Below are 25,444 nucleotides of genomic sequence, written 5' to 3'. Positions count from 1 at the left end.
AAGTCAATGGTGTATTAATTAAGGGGAACAGCTGCTACTGCAGTTCTTATGATAAGTCAGTGACAAATGGCCGTGTTTACCTTTCTTCTGAGCGGAGGCTCCGGAAGATGCCCTAGAGCTCCTGGGTGGATGTCCACAGCCGAGATTTGTGGGGTACAACCTCTCCCTCCTTCACCACCCACAAGCTTCTTTATCTGTGCCACCAAGCCCAAGGGGGCTGTTTGTCACTGAGGAAAGACAGGTCCGCGGCCTGGGGAGGCTTGGAAGGGAGTAGTCAGAGCCACGGAAGCTTCTCAGCAATGGCTCCCACTAAAAAAGAGGCCCCTGGATCCCATCCTCAGGCAAATCCCTCCACCCTGCCCTGTCCCTTGTGCAGTAAGAGCTGCTTGAAAGAGAAGCTTGGCCCTTCAAAGCAGAGGAGGGCTGCAGGGCCAGATCTGAGGCTGAGCGGCAGAGGACGCACCTCCCGGCCTTTGTGCCTGCGCTCAGTGCTCCAGAAAGCCAGGGGCCGGCTGGCAGGGGCCTTTTGTTATCTGGCTTATTTTGATCTTGCTGCCGCTCTCCAAACAGCCTCACAGAAATAGAACCGTGCATTAACTTCCTTCTCAGCTTAAGACGAAACAGGGGAGAGGGAAAAAGAATCTCTCCCTGAAAAACAGAAACGGGAAAGGTGGGCTTGTTTCTGTCTGGGTTGTGTTTCTGGGTGCTTTGACGGTCAGTTTCTCCACAGAATTTCCCGCAGATGGTGCTCCTGCACCAGCCACCACCTAGAAGTGGGCCGGTGTGGAGGGTGCAGCAGGGCCGACAGAGAAGGACGCCAACCCCCATGCCTGCAGCTCTTCCCCACACCCCACTGTGCCCTCTGGGTAGGGACTGTCCTGGCGGAGGGCGATGGGACCCCGGAAGCTCCGTGAACCCTTGCGCTGCAGACCCCCATATGCCCTGCGCCCTCCCTCCCAGACTGCCCCCGGGGCCTCCAGAGCAATGGAGGCCCAGACACTGGTCTGTGGCAGACATTCATCTCTGCCTCCTCAGCGAACACAGTCTGAACACAGTCTGCAGACAAGGAGCCCCAACCAGCCTCACTCTGCTCTTCCTTCCTCCCCCTCCCAGGGCTGAGAGGGGCTGAGCACCACCCGGGAGTGTCTGGGGCCCTGCGGGGAAGCAGAAATGGGGCCGAGGATGAAAGGTTCTACTGACCCTCGCCCCTTGCACACACTCACTGGGACCAGGTGGGCATGTTTTGAGCCCAGCCCGCCTGGTATGAAGGCCACGCAGAGTGATAATGGGGAAACTGAGGCTCTGGGAGGTTTGGGGGCTCGCCGTAGAGCCTGTTGGTGGAAAGGCTGGGTCCCACAGTGGGGTGGGGCCAGCCAGCCATGGGAGAAGGCTCAGGGCCCCTAGTCAGCCCACCCCACCCTCCTCTTCTGCTGACCTTTTGGCAAGCTGCCATCACTTACAACGTCACTCTAGGGGGAGAACCATGGACAAGAAACACATCCATTTTTAATAAATAGTTTATTTATCCAATAGTTTCAACCCTGATATTGAAGCCTGTTGCAGTGTTATTCTTCTGGCTGGAGCCTGATTACGACTGTTTCTTTGCCACGGGGCTGGCACTCAGATTCCAGCCCCGCCGATCATCCAGATATCAGAGGAAATGAGAGAGTATTGCTCAAATGAGGGAGACTGGAGCTTTATTAGAGAAACAAAAAATACCAGAAAGACCGAAAGGGGGTGGTTGATGCCTTCTGGAGGCAGCTGTTTCGGCCCGCTTGCCCCTCTCCCGCCTGCTGCGGCTGAGAACATATGGGAACGCGGCTCTGCCGGAGAGGCTCCCCGCACTTAACTAATAAGGCCCCCCGCCAGGGCGGTTCTGGAGCCGGGCTCCGCGCCGCGGGCTGGCGGGCTGTGCTGGGGGGGCCGTGACGAAGGCCTGCAGCGGCGCACGCACGCTCCCTGGCGGCCAGCAGGGGGCAGCCGTGCGGCCGCCGCACACCGCGCGCCCCGCGCAGCTGGGGTCGGTGCCGCCAAGTTCTGGCTCCACTGCCTCCCCGTGGGGTGGCTGTGGTCGCCCTAAGACACGGTAACCGTCGCACACCGGAGGCGCGGCACTCCCAAAGTACCGGAATGCGCATCGTGGCCCCACACAGTGCCGTGGCTGCGGGGCTGGTCTAGAACGAATACTCTGTGAGAAGCACCGCTCAAGAGTCCCGGAAGCCCGGCCCTGGGAGGCTGCCTCCGGCGGCCAGAGATGGTGGCGGCGGGCAGCCCTACCCTCCTGTCTGCTCTCAGGCCCCTGTGCCTGCTCCAGGTCCTCTCAGGAGGCCACCCTGGCAGCTCACTCCTCCTGACCTGAGGGTTCCGTGTGCCAGGACCTGGCATTTCTAGAGAGTTCTTCTACAGTACATGTTCTACTTTCTAGCACCTTACCCCTTCGGGATAAAACAGGCCCCACCCAGCTAGAGGACAGGCTTTCTCCCCTCACCCTTGAGCTCCCAGATAACACCCTCTGAAGGCACATGGACCCAACTGCTCCCCAACCCTTGCCGCCCCAGCCTGCCGTCCCGACCCGCCTCCCACAGGCACGATGCCCACCCTGCTGAGTGCTCGCCAGCGGTGGGAGAGCTGTAGCCCACCGAACTGCACACTTGCTCTGCAGGGTCTCACGGCTGCTCTTTCATCTTTTCCCTGCATCAAAAACAAACCCTTCTCCCTTTTTCTGCCAGCAATCAGGGCAGAGAGGATCGGACCAACACAGAGGACAAGCTAGGCACTTGGCCTCTGGCTCTTCCCCACCGCTGCCCTTCAACGAAGCCCATGCTTTCCTACAAGCTGATCTCTGCAGAGTCTTATAGACAGACCTTTGGAACCGGAGTCGGGAGGAGGGTGAAAGTCAAGGCAAGTGTGAATTCAGCACTGGCAGGTCTGGTGGCCTTCTAGCGCCCCTGGAGGGGACTGGCCTGGGATAGGCCGACTGGGAACAGGCCCCCCTCCCCGCCCGGGATTTATCGCTCGGAGTCGGAGAAGGAAGAGGGCTTAGTCCATCTCCACACCAGCATATCTTCTCCAGCCACGCGGTGGGACTCTGTCTGGATTCGGGATTCATTGGACGCCAAGAACTCCACAGCCCGGTCCCAGACCCGCTTCATGCGCCTCCTGCAAAGAAAGGAGCCAGGCTCAGCAGGCCAGCAGCGCCCCGGGAGCTCCGTCTGGCACTGATCAGAGAAGCGAGTGGGCCTGTGTAAACCCTTTGTACAAACCGAGGCCAAAAATCCAGGAGCCCGGATGGAATTTATCTGTGGGAGGAAAAGGCGTCAGGTACTAACAGAACTCCTGCAGAGGAAAGAAATTTCTTGAGCCACAGAGAAATGATTCCTCAACCTTCTCTGCTCTAAAAGCATTCAATTAAAGGGAGCTGAAGGGAGCCAGAGGTGGCCAGAGTACCCCCAGGTGTCCGAGTGGGAAGGGGCTGTGCCGGCCTTGGCCAGCTCTTGCTGGGGCCTGTTCCTGCAGCAGCCCCGATCAGGTGGCCCCCCCACCAGTGCTGGCTGCATTTTAATGCCCCATGTGGGCCAATTAAAGAGTGGCCACTGGGCTGCTGAGCCCAAACTCCACAGTACTTTGGAGCACAGGAATGAGCTCAGCATCTAACTGGGGAGGCCAAGAAACCAGAGCTACTCCTGGAACCAGAGCTACCAGGCAGGGCCCCTTCTCTGTTGGCTCCCCGGGGACTTGCAATCCCTTGGACAGCCCCCTATAAACTCTTTCCCCTCCAGGCTAGACAGGAAGTTTCCAAGGCGGTCAGGGAGGGTTGCATTGACATCTTCTCTTTGAGTCCCTGTGTTTTGTCAGCTCTGCACACTACTTCCTCATGCCCCTCACGTGGAGAGGGGCTAGGGGTACGTCCATGTGGGAGGAGAGGTTCAGCCTGGGGGCAGACAAAGGAGCCTGAGGCGGCCTGTGGGTCAGGAGTTAGAGTGAGGGTGCCAGGGCTTTCTATCTTGGGGGTCAGTCCTGCCACCAACAACCCCTCAGACGGTTCAGCAGTCCCCAGTTGGCTGGTCTCACACCAGCCCTCCTTCTCAGGCTGCCCACGAACAGGTACTGATCGACGCCCTGCTAGCCAGCTGCTCTCAGCTCCCCTGCCTTCCTTGCCAGCCAGGCTCCCCAGCCCTCCTTCAGCTCCAAGGGCAGGCGCTCCTCTGCAGGGCCGAGGACAGTGGAGGGCTTGGTTGTGATGGCAGTGAGGGCTTGGCTACGCAAATCAGGGGCCCTGGGAGATAAATCGAGGGGCTGAGAGCCAACAGGGGGTGAGTCTCCTGGGGTTCACTGCCAGGGCTCAGTCCCCATGGACCGCCATTGCACCTGTGGTCTCTGCATGGAGGCTGGGCAGCTCAGGCCCAAGATGAGCAGCGGTGGTGCTCTTGCTCTTACTCCCGTTGGTGTGCAGGCCCCACCGAACGGAAGGAAGCCCGAGAGCGTCAGGGCTGCCCTCGGAGGAGCGTTCTTGCTAGGCGCTGATTTAATGAGTGGTGAGGCCCTCTCCCGACACCCCCGCGCCCCACTTCCCGAGGACCGGTCACTACCCCACAGCAGTTTCCTTATTCCCTCCCGGGAAGCAAGGCCAGGGACTTGGGCTTCTTCCTCTTCCCACCACCTCCCCGAGACCCAGGGATGTGTGACCCATAGCAGGAGCTCAGTAAACATTTGTTGAGTCCCTTTGCAAGGCAGTGTTGTTATCTCCACTTTGGACGAGGAAACCGGCTCGGAGGGGCCATTTCCCATGGCCACATGAGGACTCTGGGCAAGCCAGAAATTTGGTGGCAGCATGAAGGCACCAGGTGACATTGCCCCAGAGGGCCATGTGGCTGCCTTGTGCTCACACCAACAGCAAGCACTGGCCACTGCCGGGATCCAGCTGCCCCTGCTCAGCTCCTGCCTGCACCTCCCCAAGGAGGAGGGGGGGCCTGAAAGTTCTTAAAGCATCTTCACCTTTAAAAGGGGTCTTCAATGTTTTACTCTATCAATTCCTCTTGGGTTGCACAGAAACACCACCAGCAGTGGATCTTCAGCAAGTTCTTAGCCTTCAGGTGCCTCAGTTCCCTCCTCTGTAAGATGGGACACTCGCCGCCGTCACCTCCCATGGCTGCAGCAAGGAGTGAGTGAGCAGGGTGGTGTCTCCGGAGGGCCCAGGGCAGTGCCGGCTCCCAGTGAGCACTCAGCCAGTGAGGGCTCGGCACCCCCTGAGGGGATGGCGTCCAGTCCCACACCACAGCAAGCTCTGAGGAGGGCCCACAGCCTGGGCTAAAGTCGTGGCAGGCGCTGGGGACCCCATCCTCCAAAGCTACCCGCGCTGGGTTTTGTCAGGCTCCATCCAGCAGCTGCGGCCCAGGCATGACCGTGGCCTGCTCCCCTTTCCCGTGCAGCTGTGCACCCTGGAAACTGACCCCAGCCACCACTGCAGAACCCTGCTCTCCGCTACAGGCATGCACATGTACATGTGCACACGTCTGTGGGACGCACGTCACGGTATTTTAGGTAATGGGTCATGGTTCAAAATGTTTGCAAAACAATCTCCTCCTGGCTAGTGACTGATTCAAGAATATACAAGTCACCGGTTCTGGCCAGCAGGGCCTCAAGGAGCGTGTCACTGGCAGCTTCTGGGAATGTCTTCTGTCCATGAGAGTGACCCATCTCTCCCCTGCTGCCGTGACAAGGGAGATGTTGCCCCTACTGCGGCAGGCTACCATCTTGTGACCAGGGGGAACTCTACACCAGCTCACAGAGTCTGCGGAGGCGGGGACCATAAGCATCGCAGAGAAACGGAACCAGAGACCTGACTGTTCTGTTCCCAGTGTCCACAGGACTCTGGACCTCCACTCACAGAAACCCAGCCTGAGCCACCGCGGAGAGGAGGGTGCCAGTCACCCAGAGTCAGCCACCCAGAGTCAGTACAGACGCTCACAGGGGCTTGTTTCTTCCAGAAGCTTCTTTCAGAGCTGCGCTTGAGCAGTGGCCAGAGGTGGGCACAGCCCCCTCCCCGGTGCCCCTCGGGGCTGCACTGCCCGCCCCCAATAACTGACACTCTGGGCCTCCTCCCATGGCACTCACCGGCTCTGTGGAGGGATGAGGGTGTCGCGCACGTGCAGGATGCCCACGTATGGGTAGCGCTCCATGTCCTGCTCCCAGTCCACGTAATGGTCCTGGACCACGTCTGCAGGGCAGGACAGAGGGCAGGACTGAGGGCAAGGACCTTCTGGCAGGTGCCAGGAGTCCTCTCCCTGGGGGCCACGCACCTATAATCTTCTTCACCATCTCATACATGGCTTGTTCCTCTTCTTCCAGCTTCCGCCACCGGTATTTCAGGAGGATCAGGAGCCCCCATAGGAAGGCCAAACCTATGAGGGAACACGGGCCCCATGACTCCGTCACATCCCTCCTGGCCGCTGAGCCATTGGCCAGGTCTCAGGGTGGGCCGGCCACCATGCCGGAGGCGGTGGGGGAGCAGCACCAGGGTTCTGCCTGCCTGCCTGTGGCGTGTCAGGCCCAGGCCACCCGCAGCAGACGTGGGCCGTGGAGGTGCAGGGGGTAGGCAGGCTATGAAGTGATCATGCTCCTCCCGCCGGCTGTCACCACAGAGGCCTCCCCAGCTGCCCAGATTGCGGCTCCTCCCAACCTCATTCCGGGCCTTTCATCTCCTCCCTTGTGAACCGGAACACGGCATTTCATACATATATACATGTGGGGCCCTTTGTATTCGGAGACACTGCTGCGGATAATGATGTCTGCACCCGGCGGCCTGAGGGAGGGAGCCGTGTGCACGCCCAGATGGCCTGAAACTTGTAACTCTGCCAGCTCTGCAGAGCGGCAGGTCCTGTGACTCGGCCTTTGGCCTTCAGAGACGCCCCGAGGTCTCTGCTCAAAGGCAGCCCCTGATGTCAGGCGACAGGACCTGTGTTCGGATTTGTAGCTCAGCCCCCTGGGCCCTTCCCGCTTTCATCGGGTACCTAGAGCTCCCAAGGAGATGTTTACATTGTTCAGGGAATAAAATTAGGCCAAGGTCCTGCTGCGCCTTCTCCTCCTTTGAAAGGCTTGCCCTCTGAGGCCCTGGAGGGTTGTGGGGAGATGATGCTGGGCTCCCGCCCGGGGCCAGGCTTCCCCCCACCACCCCAACCCCGGGGACCCTGATCGTCCTGACCCTGATCAAGGATATTTTCCAGTTACCCTCATGCTCCTGCCACCAATCTCTAAAGATGACCTAGGGCAGAGGCTGACTTGTTCATCTCCTCTGTTTTATTACACAGACCTCAGGTTCACTAGATAGAAATGAACTCTCAGGGCCTGGGTTTCTAGAACTCATCACTCATGCCTAGGAGCGTCCCTGAGCCTGGGCTCTGGGGAGGTGCTGTGTGAGCAGTCCCCACAGCAAGGATGGGCTGGGGTGGGGGAAGAAGGGCAGCCGAGGACTTACACCAGAAGAAGATGAGCACATTGGTGACCGCGGTGAACAGGGCGCGGCTCAGGCGGCAGCCCACACCCATGCGGGGGCGGGCAGACTCCAGGCAGACCACTTTGTCCACAGTCGTCACCAACTCCGATGGATCTTCCCCCTTCAACCTGAAACAGGACATGGGGCTGCAAAGCCGTTCCCAAGCTCCCAAGAGCCCTGGGATCAGCCCTACTTTAGAGCAGAAAGAGAAGAAAGGAGGAGCTTCGAGGCCTCTACTTGCTTATAAAATTGACTTAGTATCCTGGTTGCATGCTTTCCAGAAATTTCCCACGTTGGCTACTTAGAAAGAATAAAGCTTTAAAGACGGCAGCAGGCTTGAACCCCTACCGCTAAAGTGAAGTCCCCCTCTGTCGGGTCTTTTGACAGCCCCTCTCAGCATGTGGAAGATTAAACTGTAAATTGGATTCCCACCTCCCAGCACAGAGAAATGGAAATGTTTACTGAATCGCTGGCTTTGCACTGCATGGCAGGAACTGAGAGTCTGGGAGGGTGTGCTTTTCCTCGGTGACGGGGATAAGAAGGCACATAGGCTGTTTAAGAGTAAAGATGGGGTGCTGTGAGGCTCAGGGAAGGACAAGCAAAGGACTCTCCGAGGCCAGGCCCCGGCCCCAGCACCTCCAGCCTGGCCCCTAAGAGGTGGTGTCGGGATGTGTGGGGATGCCCACGCCTGCACCTTCTTCCGGCTAGTTGACAATCCTGGGCTCCGGACCACATAAGGGAATGCCCAGTCTCTGAAGCAGTCCAGTACCTCACGACCCACTCTGAGCACCGGTCGTCTGAGCTGGGCTTGGACACCCTCCTGACAGCCTTCCCCCAATGTGAAAGGGTGAGTGCCATCATTCTTCTATGCTGGCAGCTTTGGTGAGTGCTGCGGAGGATAAAATCCATATTCTCTCCTCCCCTGTTCCTAACACACAGGAAAATCACTCAGTCACTCAGGGAAGCTTTTTTTTTTTTTTTTAAGCCAACGAATTTTAATCGTGCCCTGCATCCAGTGAGCAAGCTTTAGGTTGAGCTGCCCAAGGGGCTTCTGGTGGAGGCAAGGCCGATAGAATTAGTAGTCTGGGTGGGTTAGAATGGAAGGGAACAAAACCCTAGAGTGTATTTGAATATCAGGAGCTGTGGCCTGAACAGAGACTCCCACAAACCCCGGAAAGCGAGAGGGAGCCGGATGGGGGTAGTGTGGCTGGTGCGCCCCTTCCCCACAGGCTGACCAGCCAGCTGGGGCTTCTCAGGAGGAAGAGGGGGCTTGACATCTCTGCTAACAGAGTTCCCCAGAGACAGAAATGAGGTCGAACTGCCCAGTCAGAATAAAATTCAGTATTTCCTTTTGCAATGTCCATGCTGAGTAAAAACCAACAGATAGAAATGTTTCATCTAGGAAGGAAAACTAGCAGCGGACAAAAGGAAGTGCAGAAAAATGCCTTCTCCAGCAACCCTATGGGACTGGTAAATGCAAGGGGCGCAGAGTGAGTTACTTGAAACGCTTAGCTAGAACACTTGGCTCACAACCCAACACCTGGATTTTGTGTCTTATCTTCAAATGGCTCTTTATGCTGCTGGCCCCTGCCCCACCCCCACCCCCCACTGCCCTGGCCCCGAATGCTGCTTCTTTCCATTGCCCCGCTGCAGGCTTAGCCCACAAGGACTCAGCAGGGAGACCTGCCTCTAACTTCCGCCCTGAGACACATCTGTGAGCGCTCAGCAGCCGGCCAATGGGTAAGGACCATGGCCGCAGGGGCCTGTGGCAGTGTCGCCACCCTGTGAGGCCCTGCCCACACTCACCAGATGCCCACGTCTTTGTTACTGCTCAGTATCCAGGTCAGTGCGGCTTCAAACTTGGCGGAGGAGTTGCCAGTCACATTCTGTGGGAGGGAACAGGAGATTAGTGCTGTGTCTGGGCGGATCAGCTGGAACATTATTCTCCTCCTGGATTAAGGAGGCCTTCTCCCGTGTCCTCCGCAGGCCCCAAAGCCCCGTTCTGCTAAATGCACAATAAAGTGGCAGGTGGAAATCTGGCCGATGAGAGCCAAGAAAGAGCTCTACTGGGAGGAGTCGATGCAGAAGCACACAAGAAAGCAATGTAGGCCTGAGGTAGCCAAGACCACAGCATCTTCTCAAGGACCAAAGTGTGAGGCCAGAGAACTGGCAGCTCATCTTGGGGAAAATAAAAAAAAGGGGAAGGGGGGTGGGGGCAGGGTAGGGTGGGAGGCCGGTGGCCAGTCCCTGCCCCTCTCTGGGCCTCAGTTTCCTCATCTGGGAAATGACAAGGAGCTAGGTGACCCCTAAAGTTTCTGCTGGCCCCCAAGTTCCAGAATTCTATCAAACTGGGGCCAGGCCAACAGTCCAACAGACCCTGAGCAAACTACACAGCGAACATAAAGTTAAGAACGGATAGGCAGAGTGCAGCTCCGTAAAGCTGCTGGGAAGGAAAGAAAAGTGGGGAGCAAGTAACAGGGCCCCTGGAAAGAGGCAGCAGGCCGGCTCACAGCCCACCTTGGACCAGTCACCCCTGCTGCTGCCCAAACTGAAAGTAGCCTAACACTCAGAACTAACTTTAAGGAAAAAAAAAAAAAAAAAAAAAGGGAAAACAAAAAAGCCAAAAAGCAAACACAAAACAAAAAGGGAAAAAAAAAAAGCAGGGCTTGCAAGATCAGTACAAAAGCACCAGGACCTCTCGGGAATGGGTAAGCACCGCAGCCTACTTACTGCTAGGTACTCCTGGGCTTCCATTACAGGAATGCATTTGCTTTTTAGCTTCTCTGGATTTCCACATTCAAAATTACCTAGAAGGAAAAAACACACATTCAAACACAAAGAAGAGGTGGGAAAAAAATTACTCGGAAACGGCCTAAAAAAACTGCAGCGAGAATCAAGCCATCAGCTCTGATGGGGAGCATGTGGCCCCGCGACTCCAGCTTCCGTGGGGCATCTTCACTCCGCAGCAAGATCAAAAGCCACTTAGCTTGGATCGATTCCAGATCATTAAAACCTGACCTGCAAAGCAGTGCGGTGATTTGCATTAAATGACTAAAAAGCTGCCCAATCCTAAGGTCTGTTTGCAATTGATCCCTAAAAGGATCAGACAGATAGCTTTGGAAGGTACCAGAATGGCACTATAAATAAACGCAACCTGGGAGAAAAGAAAGGCTGGGAAGCCATAGGCACTGCAGGGATTCTGACCGTGACACAGGCAGGTGACCTGGTTGAGGGGTTCTGGGGATGTATGTCCAAATGCCCCACAGAGAAAAAGGGCGTCTCTGTGCTGGGCAGCGGGGCCTCAGTGTGGAGCCCCAAGGTGCTGTTCCCATCTGAGCACCCTAGGTGACCAGCTCCCACCTAGGAGGAAGCCCACCCAGGGACATCCCCTTGGAAAAACCTCTGGCCTGTAGGGGAATCCTGTTGAACCAAATTACTCTGGACTTGGGGGCCTGCCACAGTCACTGGCTCTCGACAGCCCACTACTGCCCACCCACCACGTGCTGCTTCCCGTGGGTCACCAGGCTCCTTGAGAGCAGGGACAGCACACAGTGCACCTGCACAAGACCCTGAAGCCACAAACTCTTAACCTGGTGCCGCCTAGGGGCCATGGAGGGCCAGTCTGTGTGCTGGGGGAGAAAGTGGCTGAGGATTCTCAAAAATCTTGAGAATGAACTACAGCTTATCCCTCTAATGCCGAAGTTGATTTTGACTTTAGGGGACCCCTGAGATCAAGTTGGCTTCACCTACCCTGCCCTGATCGCCCTGCCCCGCTTAAGCCTGCCTGGATCATGGCCATGGTCTCCTGATTGGTTTCCTCCTCTCCCCCTTCCCATCCATGTCTTATCAACAGGAGTTTAAAATGATTCTGCTTAAATGGCACTACTACACCTGAGCTGTTGTCGCCTTGGCATTCCTGGCTCCTGGCTCCTAGCACCTCTCTCCCCTGCTTGAAGGCCTCCCTGGCGTTCACTGCCTACGGAGATCAAGCACCCGTGGCCTGCCGTCCACAACTGGGCCCAGCTGACCTTTCCAAACTCTATCCCTTGTTTCTCCTTCCCCCGTGAGGCCAGCTGCTTCCATCCCTGCCCCCGTCATTTCCTGCCTCTCTGGCTCTGCCTTGCCCCCCACATACATAGAATCAACCTTCCTTGGGCTTCAGGGCCTGGTACAGACACCACCTCCCCTGTGCCACTTTCCTGACTGCTCTGGCTAAAAGACAACATGCCTCCTGGAACTTCTGGCCTCTCGGTTCTCATCCAGTCATGCCTCATAACAGCCAGTGGTCAGGGACGTAGGTGGTGTGTCTCTTCTACTAGACCAGAAGCAGCCTGTTAGCTGCAAAGGCCAGCACAAGGCTCTGCTTACAGGTGATCTGTGGGGGTGATGGGGTGGGTATAGCCTGGTAGAGCCCTCATTCCCCGACAATGAGACCCTAGGGTTGCCCCTGACTTGTCAGAGGACAGAGGGCTTATCAGAGGACAAGAGGCACTAGGCTCCCTGATGGCATAAGCCAGGACCATAGTCAGAGGGCAGGAAGGAGAAATGTCTACCAGCATCCACGGCTTAAGACAGAGTTTCTCTACTTTATACCCTGGAGGTCTTCTGAAAACGCAGACTTTGATTCATAGGTTTGGGATGGGTCCTCAGAGTCTGCATTTCCATCCAGTAACCTCCTGAGTGATTTGACTGGTTCCCGGACCACAACTGAGTCACAAAGGTCTACAATACCCTCTTGGGCCAGAATTTATATTCCAAGCACTTGGGCCGCAGAGAAAGGCCCCTGAGGCCCATGGTGCTGTGAGCTCCCACTCCTACTGCTCCTCCTCCGAGCTCCCAGATGCCTCTCTGCCCATCACCAGTCTCCTGCCGTTCAGGAGGGAGGTGGTGGCAGAGCTCGGGCCAGTAAGACTGGCCCCAAGGGCTGAGGGCCCAGTACAGGCCCATCTAGCCTCGATTCCCTAGCAACAACTTTAGAAAAGGCCCCACAGGTCAGAGGTGTCTCTGGAACATCTCGTAAGACTGAATAGCTCCATCTGGTTCTTGTGCCAAATATATTTCACCGGGGGCATAAGCTTTGGTCATTACCTATGTTTTTAGCAAATGATTCTTAGAGGTGTGGGGACGGGTTATCTCTGGCCTCAGAGAACAATTTTCTAAATAAAACAGTAGGGGAACCTTCCGAATGGATGACTTTTTAGGGGGTATTCATGGGGGTGCTGAAAATGCCCTCTCCTAGAGTACAGGACTTCCTTTTCATTTTGTTAAAAAAAAAAAAAAAAAAAAAAAAAGACCCAAGACCACTTGGTGGGATAGGAAGATGGTTTCTGAGACAATAAAGGACTTATCCAAGGTCCTCCAGCCAGATGGGGTAAATGGGACCAGAAGTGACCCCGGGGCCCTGGCAAGCTGGATGGACTTGAGTGTGACTAGCCTACCTTGCCGACCCCTGGCCCCTGCACAGGCCTCTCCTCCTGGCCTGGCCAGCCACCTGGTACAGGGAGGCCCTCCAAGTCAACAGACCTGCACTGAGGAGACCTAGGGCGTGCCACGCCCCCTCCAAGGCAACATGAATGCCCCAGACCTCAGGTGGTGGGCATCCGGAGAAAGCAGAAAGGCTTGGGGCCAGGAGCCCTGGGACCCTTCCAGGGGATATGAGAACCAACTGTAGGCTGAAAGAAGATGTGACTGAGTGGAAAAGTGGGGAAGGCAAGGCGTGGTTTTGCAGGATGTCTTCCGGGAGACATCTGGCATCTTAGCCGCCTGCCAGCCAGCCCCCGCTCAGCTGCTGAGGGTGAGAGCCCACCACCCTGGGGCTCTGAGAGAGGCACTCACCGGCTTGGATGGCCAGAAAATTGTAGAGCTCATGCAGCAGCTCCAGCAAGGCCGCCTTCTGCTTGGCCTGACAGAACTGGAAGAGCACAGGACAAGCAGTCAGCAGAGGGGTGATGGCCGGGGGGGCTCCATCTATCTGGCTAGGCCTCCTTGGCTGTACTGTCAAGGGCTGAGCAGCCCGGAACCCCGCAAAACCCACATTCTCCAAAGGATGGGTAAGTATCTGGTTAACCATAAAAGCTGAGGGAGAGCTAAAAGCAGCCCCGGTTACTGTCTAAGAGGCACCCCCGGCCTCTGTCCTGTAACTCTCCTCGGAATGAAGGCCATGAGGTTGCGGGAAGATGTGGTCAGGCCTCCGTGGTGGGCCAGGCAAATGCCACACTAACACGGTCTCGTCCCTCCTTGGGCCATTCCCGTCTGTTTTTGAAGAGCCAGGTGTCTTCGTTCCGCCCATAAATCATCTACTGTGTGCATGAGCTGCAGCAAAGGCCTCATCCTAGACATCCAGATTCTAGACATCCAGATTCTAGACTGGAACTGTGATATCTCTAGGCATCTTGAAACGGGGGAACGAAAGTCACCGGTATGAGGACATGGGCACACCTAGCTCTCCTGCACCCGCAGCTGAACTGAACCCATTTTGCTAGGCTGCTAGCTTGAGAATATTTAAACGGAAGGCTGCTGTCCTCGAGAATGAATGACAGGCCACGGGCTGTCAAGAGTCTGCACCGACTCCTCACCACAATCCTGAACGCACCCCAATTTCTCAGATGAAGAGCTCAAGGTTTAGAGACCTGCTAGGATCCCAAGATCCCACAGATACCAAGTGCTGCAGCCAGTCACCTCTAAGCCTGCCGCTCCCTGTAGACCTCCCCTGGGGTGTCATTGGCCAGGGCGCCTGACTGACACCGAGGGCCAGGGTTTGGGGCCTGGCATGACAACTGCCGGAGGAACCACAATAATTTCCTTCTTGGGCTCACTTGTGGCCCTCATCTGCAATGTGCGGGGCTTGGTTTCTCATAGTCTCAGAGGCCAAGATATGTACCCTCGTGTTGCCTAAAGACCCAAAAGCCTTTACAGGGTACAAAATGGCAATACCAAGATTTACAAGTATGACCATGAACATTCTGAGACAACTCCCAAGTCTGTAAGTGGAATCAGGTACCCAAGATACCTTTTAAAGACGAATGAGATGGGAAATGTTGATGATAGAAAATGTAACTGAATATACACAGAGATTCCAATTCTATAAACATACGTACACAGACAGGTGAGAGGGGGAAGGAAACGCCCCCAAAATGTCAAAGGCGATTTATTATCTCTTGGTGGCAGATTCATGGCTGATTTTGTCACACTTTTCAAATTTTCTACACTAAACATCTCTTACTGTCACAACCAGAAAGAAAGAAAGAAAGAAAAAAAACCACAAAAGGACAACAAAAGTGGTCACAACGAGCTCTGTTCCAAACTCACCGACATTTAGGCAAAGCAGGGCTCACACCACCTAAAGGGAACAGGACAGAAGGCACCAGACCACGAGACGGCCTGCCTGAGACAGCACACCCACTCCCAGCCTGTCCACACGTTTTCAGCAGCACAAAGGCAGAAAGAAAAACGCTAAGTGTCATCGTTGGCTGAGAAGGGAAAGAACATGTATATCTATAACTCCAGTGCCCATCTGGGTTCTGGGGGAGCCTGAGAGTCGCACAAAGAATGAAACTTTCAGCAAGAGCCTCACCAAAGCCAAGAAGCGCCTCCCAGCCTGCCTGTTCCTGTGTCCGCCCTTCACAAAGACCAAGAGCATCCTGTGAAATCTCAGCTCAGTGGCGCCTGCCGACGATGCCAGACCCTGCTCTCGGATGCTCAGAGGTTGTAAGTCCCCAGTCTGCTCACTGGGCACGTTTTTAGCAAGGCCCTGGATTGTGCCTGTCGGGGCTCACTCAACTGGGGTGAAGAACCAAGAGACAGAAACCAGAGAAATCTTACAGACTTGTTGCCCATTTTCTGCTTTCGGGGTTCAGAATTCTAGTGTTCCGTCTGGCCACTACCTATTTTTCCGGGCCACTTCCTGTAATCGCCAACTGTGGTTTGCACAACACGAGGGAGCTGAAACTTAAGACGAATCTGTTTTCCCAAAACAACTGAGAGGCAAAGATACTTGGTGGACGAACGCAATAAATGAATGTTAACAACAAAACAACCCTTAATACACAGCAGAAGCCAAAGAAGAGATGAAACCTGTTATCTGCCCCAGGCCACCCCTTCAGTGACATGGGTAAGAGAGTGAACACGTGACCCTGTGTTGTTTCTTTCCCAGCCGCTGGGCTGCTAGACGTGGAGACTGAGGCCTCCAGAGAAGCCTGGCACTGCACACTTAATAATTAGACTACTAAGTCATGCCCTCTGGCAGCAAAAGGCTCCTCCTGGTAGGATTTATGACCTGAAAATTTACTGCCTCCTATCTTCCCTAGACTATCACCAGTGCCAGCATCCCAGCTCCCGGCTAATGCTAGGGGCATGAGTCATAAATGGATGGGGCTGCTCGCCTTCCCCAAATATTATTTGTAGGGAACATTAAAGCTTCATAAAACAAATCTATAGAACTGGGAGGACTCATTCTACTTCAGATATATTTAAAACAACCTCCCCCCATCCCATGATGTTTCAAATCTGAACGGCACCCGTCAGTCAGCCACAGACGCACTACCAGAGGGCATATGGACCTGAGAAGCCAGCCTCCGGGTGCTTAAAACCATCAGCCCCTCCTGGGGAAGCCAGGGTGCTTAAGCGGTCCTTCAGCCCCCACCTTCTGCATCCCCCTAGATTGACTCAGGCAGAAGATCAAAGTCCCCAGCGCCATGATTGATGGGAGAGCTTCCATAACAAGCCCAGGGTTGGATCCTGGGAGTTCAATTCTCTCTGTTTCAAGTACTCCTTCGCCTGCTACAATTGAGTCTGACACAAACACCACAGAACACGATGTGATTCTGGTACATTACAGGAAGCACTCCTGAAAATGAGCCTATTATGATCTTTTTCGGGGCCAGCTTACCTCCTGGCAGAGGCTAACATCCTTGGGAGGAATAACAAAAGCTTAGAGGAACGCAGACTCACCTTATCTGTTTTGCTCTCACAGTCCACTGGCAATAATTTCACTGAGACCAAGAAAAGAAACACAGAGGAAATTAAACGTGTGGGTGGAGGAAAAGACTGCAAAAAAGGGACCAGTCTCAAAATTCAGGGGAAGTAAAACATTACCAACATAAGGATGGGGATCAGGAAGGTGTCATCTAAGTGGCGGCATTTTTAAAACACAGACAGTAACACGTAAGAGTTTCCCAATCCTGGATTAGGAATGAGGATGAGGGCAGCTAGGTCCAAGCCCTAGCCGGAAATGATGAGCCACAGGCTCTTGGGTAACTCAACCACTCTGAATCTCCGTTTCATTTGTAAAATGGGATCGATAAAGCTTCCCCTGCTTAACTCAGGGAGTTAACCTCCAACAAGTCAATATACATGATGGTTTTGTAAATTGCCAACAGTGATATGTTGAACAGGGATTAGTACCATCATGGGAGGGGCGCTCCAGGTAAATCTCAGTATATATCCAAGAGCTGTGGTCTTAAAGCCTCTCCAGCAGTAAGTATGACAGTAGACTCACTGTTGTGGTACCAGTACAGTCCCACGACACTCCCGGGTCTGCTTAATTTCTTTAGCAGGTGGATAAACTGCTCTCAGAGCCAAGAAATTATTTGGGTGTGTGCACGAGTCTGGTATCCCCGTGAGCCCACAGACTCGTTCGTATACCCAAACACCCATCTGCTGCAAGAGCTAAGACACAATTTAGCTTCTCCCTCCATCTTGGCTGTTCCTACTAGGCCTGGAGAGATGTGGCCTTGGCCTGAGGCTGGGAGCAGGATTAATCACGATGCTTTCCAAAGAATATAAAAAACTGGTGCACTCACAATGTCACTTTATACTTAGACTTTAAATTTATACACTTTACCCTTTAAATTTATAAAGAAATGATGTCTATGTTGTTTTCTGTTAGACTAAAGCCCAACGTTACCCAAGAGGCAAATTTCCCTTTTAAGAAACATACCAATCCTCAACTCTTCAGGAAGCATACTGTATCCTGCAGACCACTTATTGGCATGTCTAGTCACTTTAGTGTGGACAGCAGCATGGCTGGGAATGTCCTTAACTCACAGAACCCTCTCTGCACACACTCCAGGAGGATAATGCAAGCAAGGATAAATGCCTCCATTTATATCGGTTTAAACTCTTCTGGTGCTGCAAAGCTGGGAACCCAACCAGATCTGATCTGTGGGCAGTGAAACCTGGGGTGCCTTCAAATGGGCACTAACGTGTGAATGAGCAAGAGATCCAAGTTAAGAACGAACGAAAAACGAATGGGGGTGGACCTGTCTGTTGGATAGGGGTGTGGTTTTCTCTAGATGGGGGAAAACCAGAGGTTGAGGTGGAAGTGACTAGGAATGAAGACTGCTTCCAGCACGTGGTTGAAAGGGAGGTTGGCAGGGAGGGTTAAGGCAGAAAATGAGAACAGCAGAGGGTGAAGACAGAAATTACTGCGGGAACTCCAGCCCTCTTCTCCCACAGCGGGAGGAAGGAGAGTCAGGGTCTGGAGGTAAGAAGACAGCCAGAGGCAACCGACAAGGCCCCGGGAATGTGCAGCCTGGCGCTGGGAGGACCGGGTGGCCGTTCTGGTGGACACTCGCGCCCCCGGGGCCCTCCCCTGCGCCGGCCCGGGACGTACTGTTGTCCTCCGCCTCCTGCGGAGCCGAGGGCTTGCCCATCTTCACCCAAAGGATGCCCAGGAAGACGAGCAGCAGCCCCAGGCTGGCCCAGAACAGGAGCCGGGACAGGTAGCGCTCCAGCCGCCGTCCCGCTTCGGGCCGGGCCCGCGCCGCTCCGGCCGGGCCAGTTCGCGCCGCCCGTGGGCCCGGGCGCGGGTCCGCGCCTAGGAGGGCTGAGGGTGGCCGTGCTGGGGTCGGGGTCGGGGTCGAGGCCCACCAGCGACGAACTCCGTGGCCCGGCGCGGCCCTGTCGAGCGGCCGGGCGTCCTCGTCCTCCTCGGAACTGCCCCGGACCGAGGTGCGGCGCCTGAGCGGCGCAGGGCGGGCGGGGTAGGCGAGGCCGCGGCTCCCGGACCAGGGAGCCGCGGAGGCCCCAACATCGCCGTAGGCCCCGGAGGTCGCGTAGGCCGAGCCCGAGACCGACGAAGAGAGCCAGGGCTCCGCTCGCAGGGAGGCCGCGGCGGGCCGTGCTCGTAGCGGCGCCTCCTCCCGCAGCCGGGCCTCCTCCCGCAGCCGCTCCTCGCCCCGCAGCCGGGCCTCCTCCCGCAGCCGCTCCTCGCCGCGCAGCCGGGCCTCGCCCCGCAGGCGGCGCAGCTTGTTGCGGTAGACGTCCCGGGTGGTGTCGGTGATGGGTCCTGGCTGGAAGCCCAGGGCCTGCAGCTCCCGCCGCAGCTCCAGGTCCGACAGGCCGGCCATGGCCAGGACGCCGCCCCCCACCCGCCCCCGGCGCGCACCGCACCCGGAACTGCTCCCGCCGCGGCCGCGGCGGAGCGGGCGGGGCCCCGCGCCATGATGGGAAGGTCTGCCTGGGCCGCCATGTTGAGAAGGTCCGCCTCTGCCTGATTGCCGGCCATGATGAGGGGGTCAGAGTCGGCCCCTTTGGCCGCCATGTTGGGGAGGTCCGAGGATTTTTTTTTTTTTTCTTCCCCCCTCCTTCTTCCTTTTTTCTTTCCCCTCCTTGCTCAGTCCGTCTCCTCCGGAAGACCGATTAGGGTTTCTTTCCGAATATTCCGCCCCATGCGCGGTCCCTTGCCCTTGGTAGGCATTCAGCAAAGTGTTGATGAATTGCCTAATGGTGAAATAATGGATGAATTGCTTAATGGTGATAAACAAGCGCCAGTGGAGTATGAGGAGATGGGATCCTTTGCCTCTGTCTGTGCTTGGGGAAGGGCTTTGTTTGGCCGTGAGCTAGATGCCGGAAATGTTCTGAGACCCTGTCCGACTTCAGGTCGAGGGCGGTAGGCCTCCGTGGTGTTTTCCTAGGAGTTCGCTCTGGGGTGGAGCTCCGAGGGGATGTAGGCCCTGTCCTAGGTCCTCTGCCCCAGGTCCATGCCACGGGCCTCAAGGAGGCAGAAGACCCAAATGCCCTTGGGCTTGAGTGGGCAGTACCGGCTTCTGGGAGGAGCCCGTATGTGTGGGTAGTGGGATTTTTCACAAGAGATGGGTAGAGGAAGACCCCCGAGACACAGTCTTGTATCACTTGCGAGTTTAGGCTGGGGACTCCCAAATCCTACCGGCGCCACTTTCAGATGTGTGATCACATCCAATTAACATTTATAGTCTGCTGGCCAGTAATGTTGGTAGGGCAGTTATGAGGATTAGAACAGGTAATTTGTATGAGAGGTTCAAACAGTGCCTGATAGGCCTCCTAAGTGCTGGTGGTGTTGTTTTTTTAATTTATTTTTTATTTATTTTCAGCATAACAATATTCATTATTTTTTCACCACACCTAGTGCTCCATGCAATCTGTGCCCTCTATAATACCCCCCCCACCGGCCCCCGCCACTTCAAACCCTTCAGATTGTTTTTTAGAGTCCATAGTCTCTCATGGCTCCTAAGTGTTTATACTTAATCCCGCTCTCTGCAGGGGCAGCTTTGGGGTGGGGAGGGCCGTTTTAGAACCTCCCATAGGGCACCCTATTTGATTACAGGAAGTGAGAGGCCCCTAAGGGAAGCATGGGGGAGTGGTGACAAATGGAAACTGAGCTATGGCCCATAGCCTCCTATTTGTCTCCCTCCCCTCTTTGTAAGCATTCCACATCCTTCTCCAGCTTCCTGTCCCAGACGTTTGTGGCTGCCCTTGGCCTCCCAGATACCATGCCACTGCTACCCTTCCAATGAGGTTCCCCCCTTCCCCACTCGTGGCCCAGCCCCCGCCTTGTGTGTCCCTATTCCTTCCCTGGGTCCTGGGCAAGGCCCCTCCGCCAGTGGTTTGCATCTCTGCCACTGCCACTTGCTGTCCCACCGGGGTAGTCCTACACTGGCCACAGTTGCTGGGAAAATTACAGCCTCTGCTGTCGGGCTTCCATTGTTAGCCTCCCCATCTCCCCCAACTTAGCTGTTCCCATGTGGTGCAATTTTTCTCACCAAGTGTTGTTTTCCTTTTCTCTGCCTGTGTTTGCACGGACTGCCATGAATTTGATATAGTGATTGCCTAACACATACACCACATAATAGTATTTTATTTCTTTCTGAAGCACTGTTTGCATGACAAATGAGTTGGTAACATTTGTGCAGCTCCTTGCAGCTGTGCAGTTCAATATATAAGGAACGAGCCTTTCGGCATCAATACTGGCCCCGTGTATTCTAAGAAGGCTTGAATCTGATGCTTAAACAAAGTGAACATTCTGGCACTTTGCAGAGTTATGGTCTGTTTCATCACAATGGATCCCAGGACGATTTAAAAATATGTCCTGAACCGGAGCCGCCCCCAGCAGTGGTCCCCAGTGTGGGCTTTGTCAAGCCAGGCTTGGGTTTGGGGCTGCTGCTGTTGATATACCCACCTAGGGCCCAGTGACCCCCACCCGCCAAGCCTGTTGTCTTCCCTCTAGCCTGGAACCCATCATGTCCTCAGGCGTAGCTTTCTGCCCCCCTGCGGTCCATCCTCTGTCTCCGTGGGGCTTCTAGAAGTTCCTGGATATCTCGCTGTGTCCAACGGGCCTTTGGGCTCATGTGCCCCCCACCCCAGGGTGTTTGCCAATCAGTGCTCCCCTGCAATGCCTGCCTCCCCCACACCCCCCACCCTCCACCCCTGGAAGAATCCTCACCGTTGGATGGAGAAAAGTCAATCAGAAAAACCCTCACAAGGCAATCGTCCCTCTCAGGTCTGGGGCCTTTCCATGTACCCTGCCCTGGAAAGGTCCGGTTCCAGTCTGTTCCAGTCCTGGCCCTTCCATGGATTGATAGCCCCCCGGTCGCCCTCCACCCACATCGTCTGCCAGGACGCCTTCACCTGCTCCTTGCTGCACTCCCACAGTTTCTTCACTGCCCCTGGCATCTTCCCGGCCTCAGGCTCAGCCCTCGTCCTCTTCCAGCACCACTGCCTTGTGTTGGGAGCCACCCTGGAGGTTCATGAGAGCCTTCTCAGAGTTTGCCTCCTGGGTCGAGTATGGGAACGCATATTTTAAAGCAAAGGGCAATATTGCGAAGTCAGCGGCTGCCCTGCATGCCCCCCTTTCTCCTCACTTTCTTGTGGGTTTTTTTTTTTTTTTTTTTTTTTTTTAGGTGAGCAGCTCAGGCTGCAGGCGGTCTTCCTGATTTATTAAAGGCAGAAGAGGAAAAGCAGGCTCCAGTGTCCAAAATCTACTTAGTAACCACATCCACACATTTAGCAGAGGTGAGGGGCCTCTAGGAGAAGGCTCTGGATTCCCAGAGGGCCGGCACACCGCCTGCCATCCTGCTGACCTCTCTCTGTCTCAGCAGAGCCTTAGAATAACAACAGCCATAAATCTTTTAGTGGGTTCCATTCGCCTTCTCCTCCTGCAAAGAGCCTTGCACACATTTATCAGGTCCTTAGAGACCCTGGGGGACCATGGCCTCATCCTTGACCCACCCCCTTGCCAGCCTTGTGCATTTCTCTGGGCTTGCTTGGAACCGCATCATGGGTGGTATCACACCGTGGAACAGTGGGGTGCTGGCAGAGTGTGATTGAAAAGTGGGGGACAAAGTGGGTGCCCTCTGGGCTCAGGTCTTGACAGGAATGGTCCCAGCACAGCCCAGCTTCCGGCTGCCTTATCTCAGTGCCCCCCGGGGAAGAGGAGAGCTACCTTTCATCCCTCCAGGTTAGTGAGGGGGCAAATATTGTCACAGAGAAACGCCAGAACAGGTATAATGGGCAGTCCGGTTGGCTGCTTTTCACAATCGGCTGAAAATATAACAAAACTCTCATTCTTTCGGCCACACTTTGATACCTGTGCGTAAAAGTTCCTTTAGCGGCATGGAATATGTTCCCCGATGTCAATAACAAATTGTGTATGAAGAAAAATGTAATGCTTTCAGAACATTTTCTTTTGGGCTTTGTCCATGATTAGATTATACAAAATTACAGAGTACAGATATCAGGCAATTACTCTTTGCTTTTAACTATTCAATTTCATGGCAAATCCACGTAGCTCGGTAATTATAAAATCATACCGATGTGGTTACCGAGAAAATACCTCATCATCTCCATCTTGTGAAGCGAGGCTCAGGTTGCCCTATAATTACCCGTGGTCCTGTTAAGTGTAAAGTACATTCCAGACGAAGAGGGATAATCTGTAACTCTCCGTAATTGCCAGTTTTCTGGAGAGATTCTTGCAGAATTCACGGGATGAACCTCAGTTAAGATGTGAGGAAGATCGCGGTCCTCTCCTGCCTGGTTCCTCTGGGCACTTTCCCCTTTCCCATCCCTGCTCCTGGCTGTGAAGAGCTTTAACCAAAAGCGGATCTCTCTTTCTTTCTCTTTTGTGAAAATAGGGTCATTTTTGTCTCGGCTCAACTCACACTATCTTCCCCTATCCCTCCCTCCCCACCCCCCATTTTAATTTCTTCCAGGGCTCTGCATGTCCAGTAAGCAATCGAGTCTGCTGTCCTGGAAACTGGAGGAACTCGTTGGAGAAAAAGAATTATTTGAACCGATTGTGAGAAATTGAACAGCGGCAGGAGGAGAAGGAGAGAAGAAAGGAGCGGACACATCCAACCAGGCAGCTGGGGCACTGTGCATACAGATGGAGGTGGCGGCTGGGTCCCTGTTGCGGCTCATTACTGAGAAGCACATCAGAGGCCACTGGGTGAGGGTCAGGGAGAACCTGGCTGCCATGCTGAGCTTTGAACAGGGCTGTTCTGCAGAAGGAACCCCACCCTCGTGCCACCTAAGTGCTGTGGCTGCGGAACCAATTCCGTTTTCAGAAATGCAGATTGCCTTTGGCACAGCCACCTAGAGCTCTCGTTTCCTTCTTGTCACCTATTTCAACGCTGCTCTCCAACCCCAGGATCTTAAGGAAAATTCCCCTCATGCGGGGCGGTGGGCGCGGGGGCGTGGGGGCTCGGAGGCTGGGGCAGGGGGAGTGGGAGTGGTGAGCGCCCCCATCTGGTGATGGGGGAAGGTAGTCTTATATAGCGACAGATCTGAGCAGAGAGGAAAAGACAAAAGCTGTGTTTTCTGCCTTAGAAAGAGGAGAGTGAGCATTTGGTCTGCTTTTTGGAGTGGCTTCCGTGGAATGATGTGAATGACACGGCGGAGCTCCGAAGGGCCAGGAGGGGTCTTGGATCCAGTTCTTCCCAATGGCATACTTTGTAGATTTCCCTGCCTTTCTTTCTCCTTTTCCTCCCCTGCCCTGTGCAGCCCTCTCCCCGTTTATTACAGGGTGTCTTGGCAGCATTTCCCATAAACCTGCAGCTGCACTTGGGCTGATCAGTACATGCATGGGAAATTGTGGGACTGGGTGGTGTAAAGGGTCTGGGTCCCCTGGAAGGTTCAGGTGTCCCTCAGCAGCAGTCACAGTGCACCAAAAGTGTCCATTCTAAGGGTTGGTTTTGTCTGGTCCCGCTAACTACCAACTGTGGCTAAGCTCCCGCGATGACTGTGGTGGGTGGAAATGCCGAAGGGGCAGCATGTCTAATTGCTGGTAACCTATGGATAGCGGGAGCTGTGGTTCCTATACAGCCCCAGTTTATAAATAAATAAACATTCATTAATGCAAAATGAAATCAGAATGATATTTCCCATCCAGTTTTGTTTAGAAGGCAGAAATAAGTGTGTTGACGGTGGAATTTTGCTGTGGATGCTGGAGCGTAGAGTCACAAGATGATAGTAATAATAGTGATTTGCTGGTGCCTGTCCCCCGATCTCAAGGCACATATCACCACCTTGCATTTGCAAAGGCTCATTGAGGTTAGAGGGCTAGCTGGAAGTTACACAGCAAGGGGTTGAGTGCAGAAGTCTCACAACTCTCTGGCCCATTAGACATCGAGCTTGCCCATACACAGAAAGTAGACCAAGGGTTCAGGAGACCTGAGTTCCGGTCCTTGCTCTGCCACTGGCTGGTGTGTTTGGGCAGAAAATGCCATCTTTTCTCAGCGGCACAGATCTTCCAGTTCCGTGGGTCTGACTTCATATTTGAACATAGAATTTATCAAAGGCACACATTTTGCTCCTGTACGTACCACCACTTACGGCCCACTCCAAATTTATCCCCCCACCCCCTTTATATGACCTGAGTTTAACCTTCCAAAATTAAAATATTAAATAAAAGAGTCATTTCTGTGTATTTCCTGCTTTATTTGCCAGACGGGGGGCTTGCCTGGGAGAGAGTATTTTCCTTCGGAGCCCCGCTCTTGGGCATGCAGATTTTGGGGCCTCCTTTGGGTGGGAGGAGGGCTCCATCTTCTTCCCAGAGTGGGCTGTCACTTGTCTGCTGGGGAAAAGCAGGGTTTGCGCTCAGGAACATTCGCAGGTCCACTTATGAAACTGACTTCTAAACCTGCCTGCAGAGCCAGGAAGGAGGGGGCACATCCAGCCCCCAGGGTGCAGGGCGGACTGGCCAGGTATCTGGCAGCTCAGCCTCTAGCTTTCTCTGTACCCTGGGGCAAGTCCTTTAACCTCTGGTTCTTCCCACTCCAACCCTTCCTCCCCACCTCTCTCCTCTCCTCCTGGGGAGGATGAGAAGTCATTAGTAGCTGTTTGTCAGGTAAGTTCTAGCTTCGCATAAGTTACTCTGGCAGACCTTGAACGGGGCAAGGCCGAGTGCAGCTCAGCACTACGATTTGTAGAACAGATTAAAAAAAAAAAAAAAATGCAGGCTTCGGGAGCCAGACTGTTCCAGAGTTCCCTTCAGAGGAAGCCCCCAGTGCTGGTGGTGCTTTGGGGGAGGGAATGAACGTATCTGGAGCAGGGTCGTGGTAGTGGAAAAGGGGCCCGAGCCATGGGGCAGAGCCTTGAGATGCCGCTGGCTGGGGATTGGCCCTCAGTGGTTCCCAGGAGCTCTCAGAGCCTGCCATTGTCTGTGATGAGGCTCCCCTCAGGGACAGGGGCACCCTTTCC

The 25,444-nt window shown here is 54.8% G+C and overlaps 1 protein-coding gene and 1 long non-coding RNA gene across 2 annotated transcripts; one reads left to right on the top strand and one right to left on the bottom strand.

Moving 5' to 3' along the window:
- Positions 1-1,501: 1,501 nt before the first annotated feature.
- LEMD2 (LEM domain nuclear envelope protein 2) lies at positions 1,502-18,906 on the bottom strand. The gene is made up of 9 exons (XM_032340604.1): positions 18,105-18,906; positions 16,442-16,482; positions 13,328-13,403; positions 10,223-10,299; positions 9,299-9,378; positions 7,475-7,620; positions 6,300-6,401; positions 6,115-6,217; positions 1,502-3,159 (listed from the first exon to the last, which is right to left on the bottom strand). Exons 1-9 carry the CDS (start codon positions 18,838-18,840, stop codon positions 3,009-3,011), a joined length of 1,512 nt encoding a protein of 503 aa, XP_032196495.1. The 5' UTR covers positions 18,841-18,906; the 3' UTR covers positions 1,502-3,008.
- Positions 17,551-24,560, top strand: LOC116588896. Its single transcript, XR_004285119.1, has 2 exons — positions 17,551-17,975; positions 22,957-24,560. It is a non-coding gene; the product is annotated as an uncharacterized LOC116588896 (long non-coding RNA).
- Positions 24,561-25,444: the final 884 nt, after the last annotated feature.

The sequence above is a fragment of the Mustela erminea genome, chromosome 4 (genome assembly GCF_009829155.1).
Source record: "Mustela erminea isolate mMusErm1 chromosome 4, mMusErm1.Pri, whole genome shotgun sequence".
Lineage (NCBI taxonomy): Eukaryota > Metazoa > Chordata > Mammalia > Carnivora > Mustelidae > Mustela > Mustela erminea.
This window is presented reverse-complemented; position numbering and strand designations above follow the sequence as displayed.